Raw genomic sequence first — 22207 nt, forward strand, 5'->3', positions numbered from 1 at the left:
GTGGGTTTTTTAGTCACCATTTTCCGATGAGGAAATAGGTTGAGGAAGGTTGAGCTTTTCTTGTCCAGGGACACACAGCTAGTGTAGCAGAGACCAGCATAGATCTGGTTGACTGCAGACCCCAGCAGACCCTACTCCTTCCACTTCCACTTGTCCTTATGTTAACTCTTATTTTTAAAGTTTATTTATTTAAATACTCTCTGCACCCAACGGTGGGGCCCAGACTCACAACCCTGAGATCAAGAGTCCCATGCTCTTCCGAATGAGCCAGCCAGGCACCCCGATCTTTTATTAACTCTTGCCAGTTATCCCAGCAGGGGAAAAAATGATCAAAAGGGAAAGGAGGACTTGTATTTGTATTCAGTGGAGGAAGCTGACATTGGCAATACCTGCTAAGGCTGAAGAAGGTGAGTGTAGGCTTCCCTGAGGAGGAGAAACTTGGTCTGGGCTTGAAGAATAGAGAGAAAGGTGTAAGGAGGGGGGCTGGATTAGCTCGGAAGCAAAATCTAGTGGGAGTCTAGTCATTCAACAAATCTTAAGTGGGGTTTCAAGTGGGCAGTGATGATTGGATTTGCATTTTAGAAAAACCTATCTGTAGGATGTAGGATAAATTGAATTCATCACTTGGGGGTGCAGGGAGCGAACCCCCCTGCTTTCATCAGAGTTCCTAAGGACTTTACAACCCCAAAACAGGTTAAGAACCACTCCTTTGACCAAGAAAGGTGATTTCACATAGTGCAGACTCTCCTAGATCTTTTCTCTGATCCCTTAGCTTTCTACACAGCCTCTCCTTTCCCAGATGAGACCTCAGTGAGTCAGCTGGTGCACATACACTCTGTCACAGGGGAAACAGGACCATCTTTGGACAAGAAAGGAAGAAAGCCATTGGCAAGTGCAGGGGGCAGCACATGGAACCCCACACCTCGGTTCCTGGATGAACCAAATGTCCAGGGAAGTTTTGGGTGCTCCCTGAAGCTTTAAAAACTGCCATTTCAAAGCTGCCTGTAGTTTTCCATCTTACAAGAGTTGGTGACTTGATAGCCCTTTGGAGGAGACCATAGCTTGGTTCTGGGAAGACCACTCAAAGGGGCAATGTATTTTTTTTTTGCAAATGTGAAACAAAGACTACGCTCAAGAATGGAAATACCACCTGTGGCTTCCAGGAGTGGAAAGTTCTCTGCCTGGTGAGTTCACATGCCAGTGACCTCTGCTAAGTTGTAGGCAGAGAACTACAGCTCTGGAACTTGTTCCTTTGGGGGGAAGGGGCTTTATTTTATTTTATTTTATTTTATTTTATTTTATTCTTTAAGAGGGATTTGGGTTCTTGTGGGACTGTGTTCTTCTTAGGAAAGGTACAGTTTCAGCTGGGACTGTGTGAGATGTTGGACACAATCTCTCTGGGGCCCAGAATGCATCGAGTTGGAGGGACCCTACTTGCTCAAGGACTGGCAATCAGGACTGTTGAGAGCCAGCACCCTTGGCTTGGGTTCTGATCTGGCTCTCTTGCCAGGTCAGTGCTCTCTTGAGCATTGTCTGAGGTGGTTTCAGTCTGTCTTCTTTAAGTGGCTCTGAGAGCGGAAATGACCACTGAAGGGCAGGGTCTGGAGGGCTTGGGGGCTAGGCCAGGTTTTCAAGTCTTTCCAGCAGGGGCTCCCTGGACCCGATGACCCTGCTTGATGGGATGTCCTCCTTCATCCCCAACCAGGGCCAGGGCCTAGGCCTCCATGAGGTGTCTGCAAACTGCATGGCACTGGTTCCATTTCCTTTGGGTGCAGGTGGGAAGGGCTGGGGACTGGGGATTGTCAATCAGTTTGGAGGAAGAGAGATGGGGCAAAGGAATGTTTGAAGGCAGTGTGAGAGCACCAGAGTTTGGGGAGCACCTAGAACTGGGGCAGTGAAAATGGAAGAGTGGAAGCACAGACCCGTTTCTCCTCCTTGACTCAGAACGCACACAGACCCTGTTGCCTGCTCCTCACTCTGGCCCAAGTGAAGGGGACAACTGTGCCAAAGCAGCCAGGCACTTAGACAGTTTGGAAGGAATTTTGGTTAGCAGTGGCAGATGCCCGAGGGGTCCCACCCTCAGCCAGCTCATTCCCACGGTGCTCTCATGGGCCCCTGGCTACAGCCACTGCCCTTGTGCTCACAGCTGCCAAATCTATCTCCAGTTTAGACCTCGCTTCTCAGCTCCAGACCACATATCCCTTCCTCTCGATGGCCCTTCGACGCCCCGTGCTTCCTCAGACTTGACGTCCTTTCCAAGTGCAGGCCCTCATCTTATTTGCAAAGAAGAACATCATATCAGACAAATTCACAGGACCCAGGAAACAGGGTTTCACAGGGACAGGCAGGAAAGCTCAGAGGATTGCACTGACTTTTGAGAGATGACTCGGGGACACTGTGGAAGGCCAGGGTCAGAACTAACCTCTCCTTCCTTTCAGAAGCAGGTGTGTACCTCTTAGCTTCTTGTCCTTTTCATACTATCTGTCAAACTGAACTTCCATAATTATTTATAGTCTGTTTCTCCTGAGTTAAGCTTAAGGGCAGGGATCATGTTCCTTTCACCTCTGTATCTCTGATGTCTACCATATAATAGGTAATTAATAAATACTTGTTGAATGAATAAATGAATATCCTTGTTCATCTCTCAAAATGCAGGTCCCTGTGGGGGGCCCCCTCAGTCCTTTCCTGCCCTCTAATTCCCTTGATGCTCTCTGCTTCATCCCCCCACCCCACCCCCAAACCAGCTGCACCTTCTACCTTCTACCCCCACTGCAGCCTTTGCAGATGATCTTTTGCCCTAGGCTGCTTCATGAAACGTGGACAGTGAGCTCTCCGTGCTGGATTGTCTATAAGCAGAGGCAGTGTATGCACCTGTCAGGGTGCCCAGGAGGGCAGGACACTGATGAGTGACCATGGGGTGGGGCAGTGTGTAGTTCTCTGTGTCATTACACATTAAGTGAGGCCCCCAGAATGCCTGATGTGGCAAGGGTAGGGTTCTCTCCAACTGTAACTCTGGGTCCCAAGGGCTGGGGACGGTGCAGGGGGGTGTGAGCTGGCCTGTTGGGACTGGAGAACACCCCTGTGCCACCCACTCTGCCTGTATTCCATGCCCCATGTCCCAGAGCTGGTGGCTGCAGGCAAGCAATGGAAAATCCAGGCCAGGCATTTGATTGCTGAGTCAGCATGAAGACAGGGGGATGGCCAGCCCCGGATCCCCATCCAGCTGCTGTTACCCGTCCAGCTCCACTGCCCAGGAAAGGATCTGACAAACCACGGAAGTAAATAAATAACTTAGGAATAATAAATAGGGGTCCAGCTCCCACGAGTGAGTCCAGGCCCTCGTGGGCAATACAATTGCCGTGTGTCTCCTCCGATTCCGCGCCTGCAGAGCCTGTGCTGAGGTTTGGGCTCCCGGGCACTGCTGCGTTCTCCAGTGGAGGAGTCCGGGGCCGCGGCCGAGTCAGTTCCAGAGTTTGTGCGAAGCGGGTCCTAAGGTCTCCGCAGCTGAGGTGTCTGGTGTCTGCAGGGCTGGGACTGGCAGGGTGAGGACCCTGGGGCCCCAGGCCCGTCGTCCCTCCATCTCTCGGGGGCTCATGGCCATCATTCACCCCGCAGAGGCCTCGGTTTCGCGCTGAGGCCCCAGCCACCCCAACCCCCACCCCACCCCACCCCAGGCTCTCCTGCAAGAGGGCCCCGGGCGCGAGAAGCCGCGGGTAAGGGTGCAGTCCGCCGACCCCGCGAGCGAGGCTTCAGCCCAGGCAGCCACAGGCAGTGGCCGACAGGCGATCCACGGTCCTCCAGGTGCTGTTGACGTCCATGAAGGAGACCGCCTCGTAGCGCGTGGGGCGGCAGCACGGCTGGCTGACGGGCCGCGAGCCCGGGGGCGGCCGCAGGGCCCCGGCGCCCAACAGGCTGGCCAGGCTGAGGTCGTGCGGGGAGCGCGCGCGGCGGCAGGAGCCGCTGCAGAAGCGGAAACGCACCAGCTCGTCGGAGCTGTGGCCCAGGCCGAGCGCGCGCACCGGCACCAGCTGCGAGCGCAGGCGGCAGCCCCGCGCCCCCGCCGTCCGCGCGCGGCTCCCCCGGCTCGCGCGCCCGTCCCGGCCCCCGGCTCGCGCCGCGCGGCCCCCACGGGCCAGCGCCGGCGAGGGCGCGGGAGGCAGGGGCGCGGGCCGGGGCGGCTGGGGCGACGGCCGCCGGGCTCTTCCGCCGCACGTGCGGGCCGCGCGGCCCCCTGCAAGGAGACGGAGTCACGCACCGGGTCCCGGGCCAGCCCCGTCCCGCCCCGCCCCCTCGCCCTCTCACCTACCGGGCAGGTGGCCGGTGGGGGGCGCCGGGGCCGGAGCGGGGCCGAGGCGCGGGGCGGGACTGCGGGGCGCGGGGCCCAGGGAGGCCTCGGCGACGCTGCTCAGCAGGGCCAGAGCGGCCAGGGTTGGCCACAGGGCCGGCTGCGCAGAGACAGCAGTGGAGCCTCAGGGAGGAATAGGGCCCCCCGGGTCGGCTGGGGTGGAGGGAGGTCGCGAAGGGGCTGGGGCAGCGGAGATCAGAGAGAGGATGGGCATTTAGTTGGGTGGGGGGAGCTCCCCAAGGGTTTAGGTTGGAGGATAGTGGATCTGCTACCTCAGGGAGCGGAGGGGAGAGATCACTGACGTTCCTCCTTACTCCTGGTCCCTCTTTGACCGTTCTCCCTACCTCTTTGGTCGCCAGCCCGGGTCAAGCCCTACGCTGCCTCCCCACTCAAATCACCTTCCCTCAATTCCAGGTGGCAGTCACTGGGAGAACCACTCACCTGCCGCCTAGGTGGGGGCCAGTGGGGCAGCACAGAAGGGCTTCCACATCTGGGCTCCATCTGTCAATACCAGGTGCGCCCATCAGCCCCAGCTGACATTGTTCCCACCCCTCTCCTCCTCTTGAGGCAGCTTGGGACAATGAGAGATGAGTTATCCTCTGGGTAGGTCATCCCTCCTCTTCAGTGTTTCCAGATGAAGTACAAGGGACTTGGATAGCTGGACTCAACCCGGGAGGAGAAGTAACTGCACTGAGAACCTAACTTTGTGTTGGAACTTTGCACCTGTTCCCTCTTTCAGTCCTCACAACTCCATGAGTTAGCTGGCATAATCCTCATTTTCCACCTGCACAAATAAGACCCAGGAAAGCTTGGCGACTGCTTCACATCCCAAGGTCTTTTGCCCCAGGACCTCACTGCTCTGTGCGGCAGGGCTGGAGCTGCCAGGAGCAGCTGGAGAAGGAAGTAGCTGGACACTCTGGGTCCCACAGAGACCTTTGTTTCCATGGCAAAGAGGAGGAAGGTGTGGACTAGAGAGGATTCAGGGTGTTTGCTGTTGACCTATCTGATGTTGGCGATGTCCCAGCGGCAGCCCATGTTGCCCACCCAGCGCTGCTGCTCCTTGCTCCTCTGTGATATCTGTCTGGACCCAGGGCCGCCAGAGTTCTCTCTTTTCCCCACAGATGAGCCAGCGGATGATGGGGGCTGATGGGCCCTCCAACATGGGGCCTGGGCATGGCTCCCTGTGGCCACCAGGGGGCAGCATTGCCAAGCCTGCAGACTCAAAGCGGGGGGGTGGGCTTTTGGCTGTGCTCAGATAGACACATGCCTGAGCAACTCCCAGGAGGGCCAGCCAGGCCTCCACTTCAACCTGGTCTTTGAGAGCTGGTCCAGGTCTGTCCCCCTCCAGCTTCCTGTGGGTCTGGTAGCCTGGCCCTGCTCCTCTAAGTTTCCCCCATGAGCCATGCTTCCTGAGCCCAGCCAGCCTTTCTGAGCCCCACCAAGACTTTGGTGAACCCACCCTGGCTGGCATTCCCAAACGCAACCCACCCTGGCTGGCATTCCCAAACACCCCTCTGGAGCCCTAGAGCCCTCACTAGCTGGTCTGCCCTTGGGTCCCACCCCACGGCAGACAGAACGCCTGCATACCTGTGGACCAGATCTCCCCAGGCAGGCCTCCCTGGTGTGCTCCTACTCAAATCGGGCCTCGAGGGACCAGGCTAGTGACCTCTCATTGATGGAGTGCAAGCCGGGGCCAGGCAGCCTCAGTGACCCCCTGCGCTAGGGGGAGCTCAGGAGCTGGTCTCTTGAGGGCAGCTCAGGCCCAGTCTCCCTCCTAGCGGTCTGGGGGCCACTTGGTCCTCCAGTCCTTGCTTCCCCGCTTGCCAGCCAGATACTCACCACAGGGGTCCTCCTCTGTGGTCTTCTAGGCACCTTTCCTGGGACCAGTGCTGAGCTTTCCTCCGCAGCTTAAAAGGCTCATGCCCCGGGCTGTGCACCTGGCAGCGCCCCTTTCAGCCAAAAGCGTGGCCTTGGCAGCCAGTCTGCGCCCTGTAGCGGCAGCAGGAACCTCACATTACGGCGGGCTAGTGCAGTCGGACCAGCGACAGGGGGACTGAGGGGGCTGGGAGGGGCGGAGAGCTGTGCCTCTAGCCCAGGAGAGGGAGGATGTGAGAGAGGAGTGGAGGGGAACTCTCCTGACCGCTCCCCCTAGCCCCAGGGCTGGAACAAGGATGGGCCAACAGGTCGGCTTACCGCGGTGCAGGGCTCTGGGTCCGGGATGCAGTGAGGGCTGGGGCCCGAGGGACCTGCTGCTGGCAGAGCCCGTGGGCCGTGTCTGGGGGCCGAGCCCAACTCCATCCCTTAGCAGCCTCATGCCCGCCGCCATCCGGTGTCAAATTCCAGCCCCGGCGTCACCGGATCCCGGGGTGGGGCCCGGAGCGCCCCCGCCCAGCCCCACCTTTCAGGGCTCACCTGGCCGCTCCACCTGCTGGGATCCGGTCCCCCCGGGCTACGCTAGGTCCCCCAAGCTGGGCTGGGGGGAGGAGACGCTGGGAAGGGACCCTGGGGATGCAGAGTGGAGAACCCGGGCGGCAGAGAGGCACGGGAACTGGGAGTTCAGAGTTTGTAGGCACGCAAAGTAGGGAGTTGGGAGGCTGGGCGGAGGGCGGGCAGGGAGGAGACAGGCCGGTCGCTGCCTCTGCTGTGGGGCCCCGAGATTGGCGTGGGCTCCGGGGTCCCAGCTGGCTAAGCCACCGAGGCTGCTCTCCGATCCCTGGCCCACCGCAAGCTTCTTCTCTCCGCAGAACCATGGACTTGTCGGATTGGTGAAGTGGGGCGCTGGGGCTCCGGAGGCCTGACCCTGCTCCAGCCGCCCTGCCGCCCGCCAGGCAAACGCTACGTTCCCTGGGGCCGCGCTGGTAGGAGTCGGAGCCCCGGCGGCAGAGGGGAGGGTCACAGAGGAGAGACGCATGCACGGAAGCTTTGAGGTAGGAGCTGGAGGGTAGTGTTTCAGGTGCCTAATTACAGCAATTTGGCAGGTGAGGTGGAGGTTGAGTAACACGGATAGAGGTAAGGAAAGGCCAGATCCTGTGTGTCATACTGGGGAGTCTGGACTTTATACCAGTGGACAAGGGACCACTGAAGGTGGCAGGCAGGAGAATGGTGCGACCAGACATGCGTTGCAGGGACTGGCTGGTTGGGGGTGGGGGGCGGGAGACGTAGGGAGGCTGCTGTGGAGAGAGGAGACTGAGGCAGAGACTCGGGGTAGGTGGGCAGAGGGCCACAAGGCTTTTCAGACCACAGCTTCTTGAAGACTCAGTTGGTGTCTGATTGGAGGGATGAAGAGGTAAGACAGACAAAGACGTGCCTCTGGCCTGGGTGACCAGGTGGAGGGGTGCATGCTGGTAGTGGGCCTCCCTTGAGGAGGATGGGTTGGAGACAGGAGCTCTGGAGTTGGGTGTTCGACATGTGGCTTTGGAAGGACCTGTGGATTACCTTAGTGGCCACGTTCAGGAAGTAGCTGACTGTGTAGCCTGGAGCAAAGCGGAGAGAGCTGGGCTGAAGAGGGCAATCTGGGAATTGCCGACCAGCCGACAACTGGGAGCCGTGGGTGGGGAGGAAAGTGCTCAGGGGACGTGTGCGGACCAGCTAGGCCTTGTCTATGCATCAGAATCACCTGTGGACCTTTAAAAACCACCCACATCTGGGCTCCACCCCAGACCTGAATCAGAATCTTGGGGTGGGCATGTGCAGGTTTTCCAGCTTGCACAGGTTGGCCTGGTGTATGGCCAGGGCCGAGAACTTTAGCTTTGTGACAGCAGGTCCCGTGCAGGGGAAGCCAGAGCACAGAGAACTGCTGGGGTGGGGGTGGGGTGGTGCCAGGGGCTGTCCGCAGGCCTGACAGGTCCCCTGGGGGACAGGGGACCAAGCAGGGAATAGCTCCTCCCTTTGCTGCTTTCTGCAACCTGGGGCTCAATCAGCCATGGCTGCCTCTTGTAGGCCGCCACCTAGGCCTGGTACAACTCCAGGGGGCGCATTCCCGTAGAATGCGGGAACTCATTGGAATGGTGCCCTGTTTCCAGCAGCATCCCAAGGGAGTTCTGGGTGTGCCTGTCCCTGTCAGGGCCTGGCTTTCCCCCGAGCAGAGGCAGCTTCTGCCTGAGAACCAACCACAGCAGTTAAGGGGGCATACGGGACGCTGGTGGCCCTTGGGATGGCAGGCGAGAGGCAAGGGGGCCAGCCAGCCTCACTTACTGCCACAGTGGCAGCTCTGGCAGGAAGTGCACTCCATGCCTCAGATGTGGGTGTGGTTTGCCCTGATCTCAGGCCTGCCTGGGGACACTGGGAGGGGAGCCTTCAGATTCTAGGTCTCTCAGGGTCGGGGTGGGGGTGTCCTTTCCCGGGTTCACCTGGGGGTGCCTAGAGCTGGGCTCTGCCTTCCTCTTCTGTGTGGGTGGAGAGGGGTTGCGGGGAGGGGTGTGCCTTTGTGCTCTGGGTGGGGATGGGGCCTATTCCCTCTGGAGCTCAGCCCTGGGAGCCAGGAGCAAGTGTGGTTGATGAGCCTCTCTGTGTCGGGGCTCAGCACATCATTTTCCTGAGCTTGCAGGAATCTCTGTCCCTGTGTAACTGGGGTTCTGGGGCCCTGTGGACTTCAGCCCTCTGCCCTCTGGCTCCTTCAGGGTAGGGCAGACCCTGGGGCATGCCCTCATACTTCTGGTCGGCCTCTCTTAAGGCAAAGAGGATGCGGGACTGTGAGGGATGGGAGAGGCTTCAGAAGGAGAAGAGGAAGGGGCCAGGAACCTGTGGGCTAGAGAGACGGCCCCTGGCTTTCACGTGTTGCCGAGGCCCCAGGATCCTGCTTCGTTCAGGAGCATCACAGAAAGCAGAGGAGGCCGGATTCAGGGAAGAGCTTTATTGCTTCCAGGATGGCTGCCACAGCCTGGACAAGGTCCTTGAGCCTCATTTCCCTCTGGTCCAGGCTAAAGGCAGAACCCAAGGACCTGACAGTCTCATTGCTGAAATCCAGAACAGCTGCCAAGTTGGTCAGTCCAGGCTGGGGCACTGTCCTATGGATCAGCTGGGGGGCAGGGGGCATTTCCATCAGGCTAGGCCAGGCCTCGCCTCCTGAGCTTTCAAGTTCTCTCTGCTTAAGCCAGAGTCTGTCTTGTTGGCTTAAATGATGGCTCCAGGTTTCCCTGTGGGGTAGGTAGGGGCTGGTGAATGGGGATACCCCATCTTCTCCTCAAGAAAGGCCAAACAGTGTCAGGAGCAGGAGGGGGCTGGCATGAGATCCTGCCCACCTCCACCAAGCCCCAAGCAGGGCACGGTCTAGTCATGGCACCCCCACTCTACAGGGAGCTCACTGGTACCACTGCCAGGCGGGCCCCCTGGTGGGCCTCTTTCTGCATGGCAAGTGGACCCAACTTGATATCTCCAACCTTATTTAAAAATAAATTATCCCGCCCCTCCCCCCCACCTAAATTCACAAAATGATAATACACCAAACACTGATTGGAGAAATGATTCCAGCAGCAGCCTTGCTGCCTGATGTCCACCTCCTGCATGCTGGGCCTGCTGGGCACAGCCGGTGGCCTTCCAGCCCTCTGGCTTCAAGGACCCAGGCTGAGAATGAGGCTAAGTGCTGGTCTCTGAGGCTGGCCTCTGGGCAGACACAGCTCTGGCTGCCCTGCCAAGGCCTCGCCACCCCTGGGGCCACTTGGCACTGTCCTTCTCTGGGTCTGAAGACTCCTGCACCTTTCAGGCAGAGCCAGACTGAGGCCAATGGGGTGGGCAGGTGGCGGTGGCTGCTTCCTCTTGGCGGTGCCAGGACCTCCGTGGCCATGTGCTGGGCCCACGTCAGATGCCGCTGGTTAGGTCAGTGATGACACGTGCTTTCACCAGCTTCCGCAGAAACTCTTTCTCTCGCTGGATATTGTGCGTCCAGGACTGGAAGGCAAGGCACAGGGAAGGGATGAGTGGGGCTCGGTGCTCTCCTCTGCCCAACACTCTCCCAGTGCTCTGTGACTGGGAAATCTGCTCATCGTCCTCCCTTCCCAGAACCCCTTTCCCCACCCTACGAGAACTCTGCCTCTCCTCTCCTTCCAAGACTTCGAAGACAGAGGCCTTCCCACCCTGTTCAACAGACGTCACCTCCTTGTCTAGCTGTGCATCCAAGGCACCTAGGTCCTAGGCACCCTGAGGGTAGACCATATGAGTCAGGGAGAGCTGGCCCCGGCCTGGGGGCTGTGCCCTGCTGGAAGGAGGACTGCGTGGGGTTTCTTAGTCATCCTCCCGCCTGATGCAACGCGGTCTCCAGGCTGATGAAATCCTGCCTCCCGGATCAGAGGAGCCGGGGGGTGGGGGTGGGGGGCTGAGGACAAGAGGCTCACCTTTCTGTGAATGTGGAAATTACAGGGAAGATGCTGCCTTCTGGGCCTTTCCTGGGTGAAGACTGCACCTGGGCTCAGGCTCTCTCCTGTCCCTGGTACTTGCATCAGGAGGCTCTGGTGGCTAAGTCCCTCAAAGAATGAAAAAGGACTGACTGACTGGCTCAGGGAAAGCGGACAGCCTCTTTGGAGTTTGTACGCACCTGACCGCGCTGTGGGAGCCTGACCGTGGTGTTCACGGGCACTGCTGGCTGGGGCTAAGGACCCAGGGCTCTGTCCTGGCCCTAGTCTCATCCAGTCCACCTTCTCCAGCTTGCCAAATCTTTTTGATCAGAAACGCAGGCCAAATTTCCTGCATCCTCTGACTATGCCCCTCGACTTCTTGGGCTAACCATGAACCCGGCTGCCCCTAAGGACAGTGTCCCCCAGACACATCTCAAATGGTGACTGTTTCTTCTCTCCCACTCCACATTCCACAGTGCCTGGAAGGACTGCAGGGTCTGCCTCTCTCAATCGCTGCGTCTACACCACTGTCCTTCCAAACTCCCTAAAACCTCTGGCTCCCCTGAGGCTCCTGTCACAACACTCTGCCATCTGTGACCTGTCCCCTCCTCCTGCAGACCCCCAGCGTGATCTGCCCTCATCCCTCGAAGAGTCACTCATTCGGCACACTGTCTCTCTTTGAAGGCAGGGACTATTCGGCACACAGTAGGTGCTCAATAAAGATGTGCTGAATGAAATTAGATTTTGTGGGTAAGAACACAGAGGCCTGGAGGAAGGGCAGGGCCAGGATCCGAACAAATGTGTACACTTAGACCACTCTTTCCTTATGCCTCCCCTCTACCACCCCCAGGAAGAAGCAATCACTGATGGGTTTGTTTCAAGAACACCCACCAGGAGTCACTGATGGCCAAAAGCTCAGGGGAAGACTGGATTTTTTTAAAAAGCTTGTTTACTTATTTTTACTCATCTCTACACCCATTGTCAGGCTGGCACTCATGAACCTGAGACCAAGAGGTGCATGCTTTTCTGACTGAGCCAGCCAGGCACCCCAAGACTGGACATTTTTATGATATTAGGAAACTGTTAAAAGTTTTTTTAGGTGTGATAATGGTATTGTGATAATTTTTAAAAAGTGCCTATCTTTTAGAGAAAGTTACTGAAATATTTATGGTCAGAATGATATGATATCTGAGACTTGTTTCCAAATAACCAGTGGGGAGGGGTGCACGAAAGGAAGGACAGGTGAACACTGGCCAGGCACTGATAATTGAGGGAGGTCAGTGACAGATGCATGAGCATTCATTATGTTTCTGTCTACATTGATGAATATGTTTGACAGTGTCCATAATAAAACAGGAAACACAACGATTGGCCCTGGGCCGTAGCTCTCTTAGGCCAGGCAATGCCACCTCATTCTCCCTTCCACACGGACGGCACAGGAGCTTACCAGAGCTGTCTATACTGTGTTGTCTACACCGTCTATGGGCTGGGGCCAAATTCTGGCAGCTCTGGGTCCCCAGCCTCAGCAGGACCCCTGATTCTGGATGCAGCTGTCCTTCTGACAGCTCTTTTTCTTCCTCCATCTCTGGTTCCTCGCCCCTGACCCAGTCATTAAACCCTGGGGCTGCGCCGACCGCTGGTGCTCTGTGCTCTCCCTCTCCCTGGGCAACCGCTCCCCTCCCTGCCGGCCATGGACCTCAACAGGCAGCTGTGCTCCCAACTCACACAACTCGCACAGTCCTGTGTGAGCCCACATCAGCCCTGAGCGAGCTGCTGCTCCGTCCTCCACCTCCTCCTCCCTGCTTCCTGGGAGCACGTACTGGGCACTATTCCTGCCTCTGTGCACTGCCTTTACTCCCTGCTCAGCCACTGGCCTTCGAGGCTGCTCTCCCCACCGTACACGGGGCCACCTCACTGGTGCAGCCCCTGGCCGCTTCCCAGTGCTCCTCTCACTAGACTTCTCGACAGTGCCAGATGTGGTGGACAGTCCCTGCGCGCTGCTCCCTTGGTCTCCACAACCCTTCACCTTCCTAACTCCTCCCTTCTTTCGCTCTGTCTCCTCTCCAAACTCCTTTGATGTTCCTTGTAGATCCCCCAGCACGGAACCTCGGCTGCCCGCCCCTTCCTGCTGGGCCTGGAGAATGGGCCCACGGGCCGAGCAGAGGGAACAGTGCTCGGGCCAAGGGGGCTGGACGGTTCAAGTGCTTCCTGCAGACACTCAAGGTGGACAGGGGGGATCCCAAACCCAGGCACCAGCATTTCCAGTGAATCCTCAACCAGGATATTGGGAGGCTAACGGTGAAAAGTACAGATAAAACGTTAATAATAACGACTAACATTATGAATGCTTACTGGGTGCCAGGCCTTTTTTTTTTTTTTTTAAACACATTATTGTGTCTAATCTTCCCCAAACCTAGGGAACAGGTGCTATCATTACCCCCTTACTGGGAAGGAAAGAAAGGCACAGAGCCAGGTTCTAAACCCAGGCCATGGGATCTCCTAACTTGAAGTCCCCAGCACCCTGCACGGAGCAGGTGTAGCCAAGGCCATGAGCATCAAGGCAGCCAGTTTCAGAGGATGATGGGGGTGGGGTGGGGGGGCGGTTTGGCCTGGAAACCGAGATCTGGCACGCCGAAGAAGAAAGGGAACAGGCTCCACCGAGGGCTTCAGGGAAGGTGCAGCCCTTCTCCCTCATTCCTGCACTGGGGCAGACCCAGGCCCTGCTGATCGAAAATTCTGACTCTTTCCGTCTTCTCATCCACTCTGGAGTCGACGGAGTCTTCGTGTCTTGCCTAGACTGCTGGGACAGGCCCTCGGCTAGCTTGATCTCTGCCTCGTGGCCTTCTGTTTCATGCTGCAGCCGGAGTGACCTGCTAGTGACCTACTACATGCTAGTGACCTACTATATGCAGCCTGAAACCCTCCCGTCCGTGGCTCCTCCCGGCCGGTGGAGTGATGTCCAAACTCCTCACCGCGGCACACGAAGCCCTGAGTGAGCTGGCTACAGCCTCCCACCCTCTGCCTGGAACCCGGACACCAAGTTTGCATGAAAGCAGTATGCAAGAGGCCAAAGATACCAAGGAACAGAAGCCAGGAGACAGGTGAATGCTGTGTTAATAGTTCCGAGTGCGTACAGGCAGGGGCCAAAAAGGCAAGAAGATATACAGAGACACAGACGGAAAGACCAACGGGGTCCTGGCCACAAGGAGGCAGGCCTGGAACCACTACTGAGGGTGATGGCATCAATCTGGAGCTGTCCTAGCCCCGCGGTGGGCCCCCCACTCCTGAATCCCACTCCAGGCAACAGGGGGGCCCCACCATAAGGCCGTTCCGGGTTTCCCAAGGCGCTCTTAAATTCCTGCAATAACTTCTCACGGCTTAAGGTGCCTGAGTGAACAACACATGCGAGAGTCTACAGAAAGGAACTTAACCCACAGATGGGGATATCAAGCTCCTGGAGAATGTGGAATGTGAGAAGACCGTCTAGGACAGAGCCCTAGTGAATGCTGACTCTTTAGGGGTGGACTAAAATCAAGGACACTGAGGAAGAGAACGAGAGAGACTGGCAAGCGAAATGAGAGGAACACCCGAGATCACGGACTCGCAAGTCCGAGCAGGAAAAGTTTCAAAGAGGAAGGAGTGGTCAACTTAAAAAGCATTTCTGAGAGGTCAGGAGAGATGAGGCTTACACGTGTCCACTGGATTTGGCAGCCTTGCGCTGAGTCACTGGTGACCTTTGTGGGAGTCATGGCAGGGGAAGGGGGAAGTCGGGCTGTGACAGAGTGAGGAGGGCAGAGGGGACGAGCCCACAGGAACTGCCCGAGTCCCCGCGGTAGCCTGTGCTCCCATTGGACACAGGGACGGTGGGGGAGCCTTCAGGGAATCCAGGGCTCGGGGCTGGAGGGGGGCATGTGAAAAGGTACTGAGCAGAAAGGAAGGCTGGCTGAGATGGGAAGCACTACATTTACAGGACTAGGAGTCTGCACAGAGGGGAGGAGTTCTCCAACACCTGCTCCACCCCAGCACCCCCTGTGGAAGCAGAGAAGCTGCTCAAAGCACTGGCCCAAGATGTGCAGGTCGTGGGCTGGCGTCTGTGGAAGGCTGGTGGTAGCAGTGAGGGGACTGGGAGAGGGATTCACATGGGCTCTGGATGTGAAGGCAGAGATGCTGTCAGAAGAGGCTGGCTGCCAGCCCAGACACCGGGAATGCTTCTTGAACATGAAGGCACCTGGACATGTGGACCACCTGGGAAGCCGTTCTGGGTGATCAAGAGCATCCATGCTACAGGGCTTCCCTTCCCAGGGAGGGCAGAGGGGTGCAGGGACTGTTCCGGCACTGAGAGGCAATGTCTCTGGGTGGTCTGAGGGGGCACGGAAGTCTTCCGGAGGAAGATGGTGCTGAGCTGGTGCCAGGATTAGCATGTGGCAGTTGGGGAGAGCAAGGATGAGGCAGGTGCAGGACCACGGCAGGGAGAGTGCCAGGGAGGGAACGTTCGGGGAGAGAAGGGTAGGGAAGGGGGCGCTAGGTTCAGGGGCACAGAGGATGCTTGGTGACCAGAGACCCGAAGGCAGGGATGACCGCCTGTGACCCAACTTAGCTAAAGGCAGGGCTCTGGGCAGTTGGACCAGCCACTGGTTCACCCCACTCTGTCCGTTTATGCTGGGAGCATCCCTCCCTCGGCCCTGCTCAGGGACCGCCCCCCGACCAGCCCGGCACCTCTTTGATGGCCGCCATGCGCACGGTCTCGTAGTAGTGCAGGGGTGCGTTGGGTGTGCTCATGTCATAGCCAAAGCCTGCGACTGCCACCTCATCACAGCCGTGTAGTGCCATGGTCACCGCCACGCTGCCAAGTGTCGGGATGTTCTGGAGGGGACGGAGGAGGGCAGAATTCAGCTGGATTACTGAGCCAGGCTGAGACCCTTAACCACACTCACCAGAGCTGAGCTCCATGTCCCAGGGCTGGGCCCCTGCCCCGCCCCCCTGTCCTCCCCTCCTGAGCCATCTCTGGCCCAGCTCCCCTCCGCCCACCCCCAGGGCCCCGCCGTCTCACCCCGCGGCCCATGAGGCCATTGTTGAAGGGCAGTCCGATGAGGGTGAAAGCGGCCTCCTGGATGAAGTACGGGTTGAGGATGCGAATCTCAGGGGGCTCCTTGGGCACTCGTGTGGCCACAGATTTCCAGAAGCCATCAGAAGCACTCTGCAGACACAGCATAAGAGGGCGTGAGCTGGGCACATAGCTCGTCATGGGACTGTGTGGTGGGGGGGGCAGGGCCCCAAGTGTGTACAGGCAAACGAGAAACAAGGTGCAGGTATGATGTATATACTGGGGGACCAGGGGCACAGGGAACAGACACCCTGGTAGACGGATAAGCTGGTGTGCTGGGGCCAGGGGTGGAGGGCCATGACACAGGATGTGTGACAGAGACAAGAGTATGTGGTGGGGGACAGGGAGCACATGGTGGGGCCACAGCGTGTGAGGGAGGACACAGAGTGAATGGCAGGGCAGGGGCACTTCTGGGTGGGGCCCTGAGGTGTGCCGTTCTGGTTCGAGGGGATTCTTGGGTCAGCAGGAGGACCCAGCAGCCCAGCTGTCCCCCCCCCCTTTGCAGCTAACTGAGGGGCCCACGAGGAGCCTGCCCTCTCTCTCCTAGCTGCTCTGCTGGGCTCGCCTCCTTTCCCTCCTGCTGTCTCTCCTTGCTTTCAGTCAACTGTTCTAAAGTGAACCTGAAAAATAAGGACAGAACGTGAGCTAATGAGGCACAGCAGAACACAATATGCCACTGATTAGCAGTGGGTGACTTTAGGCAAGTGACAAGCTCTCAGAGCTTTAGTGTCTCTAACTGCAAAGTGGAGATCTCGGGGAGACCAGTCCCATACAGGAAAGGCATCAGGTCTCAAAACTTGACATCCCAGCATCCATTCCAGGGCCACAACATCCTCTCCTGACCCTCTCCCTTCCTCCAGTCCCCAGCCCTACCTTTCTGTCCAGTCCACGAGCCCTTTCTGGTCTAGTCCCTGAAGTCGGTCACCCCAGGGAGCACACAGGAGAGCTCACAGCCCCCTGCCCCTTGCCCTCCGATAGCCCCAGCCTTGGGAGCCCGACAACTTGGGCTCGACCCATTCATCCACCTTTTCCACCCACTGGACTCCGACTACTGCTGGAGAGAATCGCACCAACCCTGCAGACTGGAGGCATTACCAAGCCATGGACTCCAACCTGGTATCTCAGGGTGTTTGTTATTTGCCTAGAAAACCTAAGAAAAACAACTAAACTTAGAATGGACAGAATAATTTAGTAATGTAATGGGATGTGAACTCCAATAGGAACAGTCACCAGATATACTACAAAGGAGATCCCATTTGCAATCCTAACAAAAAATATCAACTACTGAGCGACAGACTTAAAGATATGTGACCTGAAATAATAATTTTAAAAAAGCGATAATCCTTTATCGAGAGAGATTAAAAAAATGACTTAAAAAAAGAAACAGGAGAGACAAACTATGTTTTTGGATGGGAAGGCTGAATATTAACACAATGCCAAGTCTGCCCAGATTCATGTAGGCTTAACAGAAGTCTAAGAAAAATCCCAATAGGACTTTTGAAATTTACCAAAAATAGCCCCCAAATTTACATATTAGATATCAGAGTATATTACGAATTTGCAACTATTAAGGCATTGATAGATGTGTAAGAATCAACACAAACAGCAATGAACCAAGAGAGCCCGGAAGCAGAACCATATACAGATTTATATGTATTTAGCTAAGGTTATGGTAAAGGAAGCTTCACCGCCAGTGGGCCCAAGAACATTTTCTCAGCAAGTGGTATTTGAAAATCTGCTCTTTAGAAAAAAGATCCTTTTACTTCCTCTTCTCATACCCTACACGAAATTACTAAATGCTAAAAGAGCAAAACTAAAAGAAAATTGAGGTGTATATTTTATCACTGAACTTTTGACAAGTTAATGCAATGTCAGAAATAAACTAAAAAAACAAAAAAAACCCATATTTTGACTTTGTAAACATTTTTAAGGGTTTTGCTATATCAAAAATAGAATAAGTGGGGTGCCTGGGTGGCTCAGTCGTTAAGTGTCTGTCTTCAGCTCAGGTCAGGATCCCAGGGTCCTGGGATCGAGCCCTGCATTGGGTTCCCTGCTCCATGGGAAGCCTGCTTCTCCCTCTCCTGCTCCCCTTGCTTGTTTCCTCTCTTACTGTGTCTCTGTCAAATAAATAAATAAAATCTTTTTAAAAAATAGAATAAGTCAAATTATGAGGGAAACAAAAAAGTGAGAAACATTTTGCACAGATAATAAGAAAAATATATTTTAAAAATTAATGAAAAAATTAACAGGACACCATAAAAGTAGGGAAAGAACACAAGGTTAATATGCATAAAAAAACGAATAGTGACAACGAGACATAAATTAAAATAAGATGTTCCTTGTTATCCTCTAAAATATGCGTACGTGTGTGTATGTGTCTCTGTGTATGTATCTTGGCACTGTGGCGGTCGGCACACCCACGCGGGATTCTCCTGCATTCCGCTATAGGAGTAAAACTGGTAGAGCCTTTCTAAAACGAAACTGACAATATGTACCAAAAGCCTCAAGGCTGTTTTCGTATCTGATGACTGCAACCCTTCTCTTTTAACAGTAACTGGAATGGTGAAGACCTTTGTAAAAAAGCCTGCTTATTCGGTGTTATTTATAAAAACACAATTCAAACCAGAGGAAAATCAAGAAGTATACAGCAGAGGTTTGGCTAAATGATACAGCTATATAACTGATTGTTACAGACATCAAAAGTTTGTTTTCTGAGAACTGGTCTCACCAGGATGTCTCATAACTTAACGAACCAATCCACTGTTGCTGGACGTGAACGTGGTTTCTGGTTTCTCCAGATCTGCTCTGTCTCCTCTTCTACTATCTGTATGTTCTTCTATCCCTTCTACTATCCACCCCACCTTCCAAGTCAGAAACCCGGGAATCCGCACAGGATTCTTTGTCTCTCCAGCCCATCCTGGCTTACCGGTCATCTGCTTCTTTCGATTCTATCTCGGAATCCCACAGACCCAAAGGCAGGGAACACAGGACCCCGCAGGAAAGGGAAGGGTGGAGATGGCCAAGATCTTATGCAGACCTGGGGAGGAGCCCCTGCTGAGAGGGCCAGGTGTGGACTGAAAGGAATGCAGATGCCAGCCCGTGTGCCAGGCCCCTGTCCCCTCCGTGGGACCTGGCAGGCCCCAACAGTTCCGCACCTGGGGTTCCCGCCCATGCCTGCCCCTCCCCCCCACCTGAAGAGCAGGAGGCACAGGGGCTGCTCAGGAGAACCAGGAACAGGCACAGCGGGGGGTGGGGAGGTGGGGAGCAAGGCTCCTGGCTGGTTTTCACGACCTTACTCATTTACATCTCCTCCGCTTTCACTCACTTCACAGGTACAGTCCCCAAGATGAAGCAACATGCTTGATCAAGGTCACAGAGGTGGCTGGGCCAAGTGTGACACTCGAGTGTCATGAGGCCAAGATTGATGTTCTGCCACCCCAACGTCATCACTATTGTTCCTGCCTCTGGAAGTCTGGGGCCTGGGGTTAAGGGTGAATGAGCCCTCCCCTCTGCCCTCCAGCAGCTCTGAAATGAGGAGGGGTCGCCTGGCAGGTGCCCCACAATCCATTTCACAGAGGCGACTGGGGTTCAGAAAGGCGAGGGGAGAATCTGGCTGGATCCAACTTCAGAAGCTGGTTCTCTCCATGACATGAGGTGTCCTCTCTGAAGTCCCATACATGACTATTATGTAAAACGGTCAGAAATGAGCTTATCAGCTCTACCCTCTGTGAGACTCTGACCAAAGCTTCGGTGGGGAGGAGAAGCAGCTGATCTGGCCACTTTGGTTTGAGGGTACTGAGTGTCACAATTACTGGGATAAGGCAAGAAGTCTTTCTCTCTAACACACACACACACACACACACACACACACACACGCCCCTCTCTTTAGCTCCGTGCTGTCATACAGCAGCGGGCCCAGCTCCTGATTGCAGCCTCTGCTCCCTGCCTCTGGGGAGAGGAGGCCTGGGTGTGGGTCTCAAGTCCCAGAGAGCCCGGCGGGAGAGCCCTGGAACTGGTGCACCAAATAGTTCAGCGGCTCTAGTTTCTTTTCTCCCGTCTGTCCCTGTCCTGAGGCAGAGACTCCTCAGGAATTTCAGGGAAAGGGGAAATAAGACCAAGACATGATTTGGGCATGTCGGGGTTTTCCCAGCCATAAAAATACCAAGTACCAACAATCCCCCAGCCTGTCTCCTAAAATAAAAGCCATGGATTCCCTTCTCGGAAAAAATCACACACGGGCACACACACACTTTACATTCTGCACACTGATGCGGAGGGTCACGGGATGCCCGAAGTCAAGGGACCTGCAGATCCCCGCTGAAGAACCTCTGTGCCGGGACGGGGGAACTGGGGATGGGCACGGAGGAGGGCACCTGCCCGGCTGCTGTACGGAAGTACCGGATCCCTCATTTCTACGCCGGAAACTGAATAGACTGTTATGTATGTGAACTGACATTGAAATAAAAACTTGGACAGGAAAAAAAAAATAAAAAGCATCTCTGGTAATGGGGTGAGAGGGGATGAGAAGCCTGCAGCCGACACTGAAGGGGCAGGTGGAAGCCAAGGCCCCGGGGACTGACGGGAGACATGAGAGAGACGGGGTGCCGGGCAGGAGCAGGAGGGCTGGAGCCCGTGAAACTTGAGCTTCACGTCCCGACTGCACACGTGTGTGACCTGGGGCAGTCACGTCATCTCCTCCAGCCTCAATGTCCTCGTGCATAATGGGGCTGACGGGACCCACTTCCCAGAGTTGGGAGGACTGTATGGATTATAGAGCCAGACGCCCCACATGCCAGGACACAGACGTCCAGACACCCAAAGTCGGGGCGGGGGTGTGTTCCGTCTGGCTACTTGCAGGAGGGCAGTGGGCGCTGGAGCCTTCCCCTGCTGGCTGACACTGCCAAGCCCGCCACCAGAACACAGCCCTGTCCCGGAAGGCCCACCCAAACGTAGCTCCAGGCCTCTCACGGCTCCTTTCCCTGCCCCACAGGACACAACGCAGAGGCTTACAGAATGGTCCAACCTCTCCTCGAGGCCAGCTGGACACTGCCTTCCTTCCTTGCCGAGTCCCTCCCCTTCCAGGAAGGTCCTTGGCTCAGTCAAGTCAGGACCCAGCTTGACAGTGTGCAGTGTGCGGCCGCTGCAGTTCTCCCACTGATGTGCCTTGCCCTGGTCTTCAGCACAGCCAAGAGCAACAGGGGAAGTTCCAGGACGAGAGCGCCTCCAGGCCAGGGCCCGAGGCTTCCCCGTGCCCTCGCGGAATCTCCTCCTGCAGCCCCTTCCTTCCTCCCCTTATCCCTTAGGAGAAGTCTGGGAGTGGAGAGGCTGACCACAGGCTGGTTCACTGATGCCCAGAGCAGGGCAGGCATGCTCCCTCCTGCTCCCTGCTGCTCCCGCCTTGGGACAGGCCAGCACTTCTCCCTGCGGTCACCCCAAAGGCCGCGCCAGGTCTCCCCACCTCCGCCTTCAATTTCTTCACTTCCCTGCACAAATCTGACCTGCACGCTCTCAGGACTACCGTATTCCGTGGCTTTCTGCTGCCCACTGGGACAGCTTCGCAGGATAATTAAAAGCGTAGGTCTGGTTTTTGGTTTTGTTTTCCTAATCCAGCAGGAATCTGTAACGGAGTGGGAAAGACAGGGTGGTATACAAACACCTCCGTACATGGTAGGGTGGTTATAACGTGAGAAAGAGCCGAAGAGAGGTTTAAAATATCTGCTGCACTTACTTAAAATATATACAGAGAAGACATCCAAAAAACCTTCAAGTGCATGGTACATAAAATGGGAGGGACAGCAAAGTGACACACTAACAAAACCACATGTGAAATGAGCTCGAGGGGCGCCTGGGAGGCTCGGTCAGCTAAGTGACCAACTCTTGATTTTGGATCAAGTCATGATCTCAGGGTCGTGGGATTGAGCCCCGCATCGGGCTGCACAGATTCTCTCTCTCCCTCTGTCCCTCCTCCCTTAAAAAAATGAAGAGTTCAAAAAGTAGGCTATGTACAGATGCAAATATCTAGAAATCAACCAATCAATGAATACTTGAGGGCCTGTTACATATAAATCATGTACTTGTCGTACAAAGAGATTCTCTAACATTTTGGACAACCAATGACCCCCCAAACATGGATTACAATCATATGAAAAGAGACCTTTAACAGCATCTGGTCCAGTCCCCTGCTGAAGAAACCAAGATCCAAGAGGCTTGTTTTCTTCTCTGATCTATGTTCCCTGAGGATCCACCACCATCCTTCTTCCCCAACAACCCAGACACGAGTCCTCCACCTCCCCTGACCTTTCCCTCTCCCTCACCCCCAGGAACCAAACAACTACCAAATCTGTGGCTTCTGGGCAGACCCATCACATAACCTTATGCTTCCCACCTTCACGCTGTCCATCAGCCCATCCCGGCTGGTGGCCGGGGTTG

The 22207-nt window shown here is 55.9% G+C and overlaps 2 protein-coding genes across 6 annotated transcripts in view; both read right to left on the reverse strand.

The window, feature by feature from the left end:
• Positions 1–3749: 3749 nt before the first annotated feature.
• ARTN (artemin) lies at positions 3750–4846 on the reverse strand (the record flags this gene model as incomplete). The annotated part of the gene is made up of 3 exons (XM_080800044.1): positions 3750–4231; positions 4307–4445; positions 4787–4846. 3 exons carry the CDS (start codon positions 4844–4846, stop codon positions 3750–3752), a joined length of 681 nt encoding a protein of 226 aa, XP_080656170.1.
• A 4330-nt stretch (positions 4847–9176) lies between these two features.
• ST3GAL3 (ST3 beta-galactoside alpha-2,3-sialyltransferase 3) overlaps positions 9177–22207 on the reverse strand; it is a 186059-nt gene continuing 173028 nt past the window's right edge. For 4 of the 5 annotated variants that reach the window (XM_080801260.1, XM_080801258.1, XM_080801261.1 and 1 more), the window contains 3 exons: positions 15725–15871; positions 15391–15537; positions 9185–10231 (listed from right to left, as the gene is read on the reverse strand). In XM_080801260.1, coding sequence (XP_080657386.1) covers positions 10142–10231; positions 15391–15537; positions 15725–15871 — 384 coding nt within the window. In that variant the 3' untranslated portion in view covers positions 9185–10141. Of the gene's footprint in view, positions 10232–10674; positions 10796–15390; positions 15538–15724; positions 15872–22207 lie in introns of all 5 variants that reach the window. The other variant, XM_080801259.1, reaches the window with a different exon arrangement.

Source organism: Martes martes (assembly GCF_963455335.1).
Source record: "Martes martes genome assembly, chromosome: 4".
NCBI classification, from domain to species: Eukaryota; Metazoa; Chordata; class Mammalia; order Carnivora; family Mustelidae; genus Martes; species Martes martes.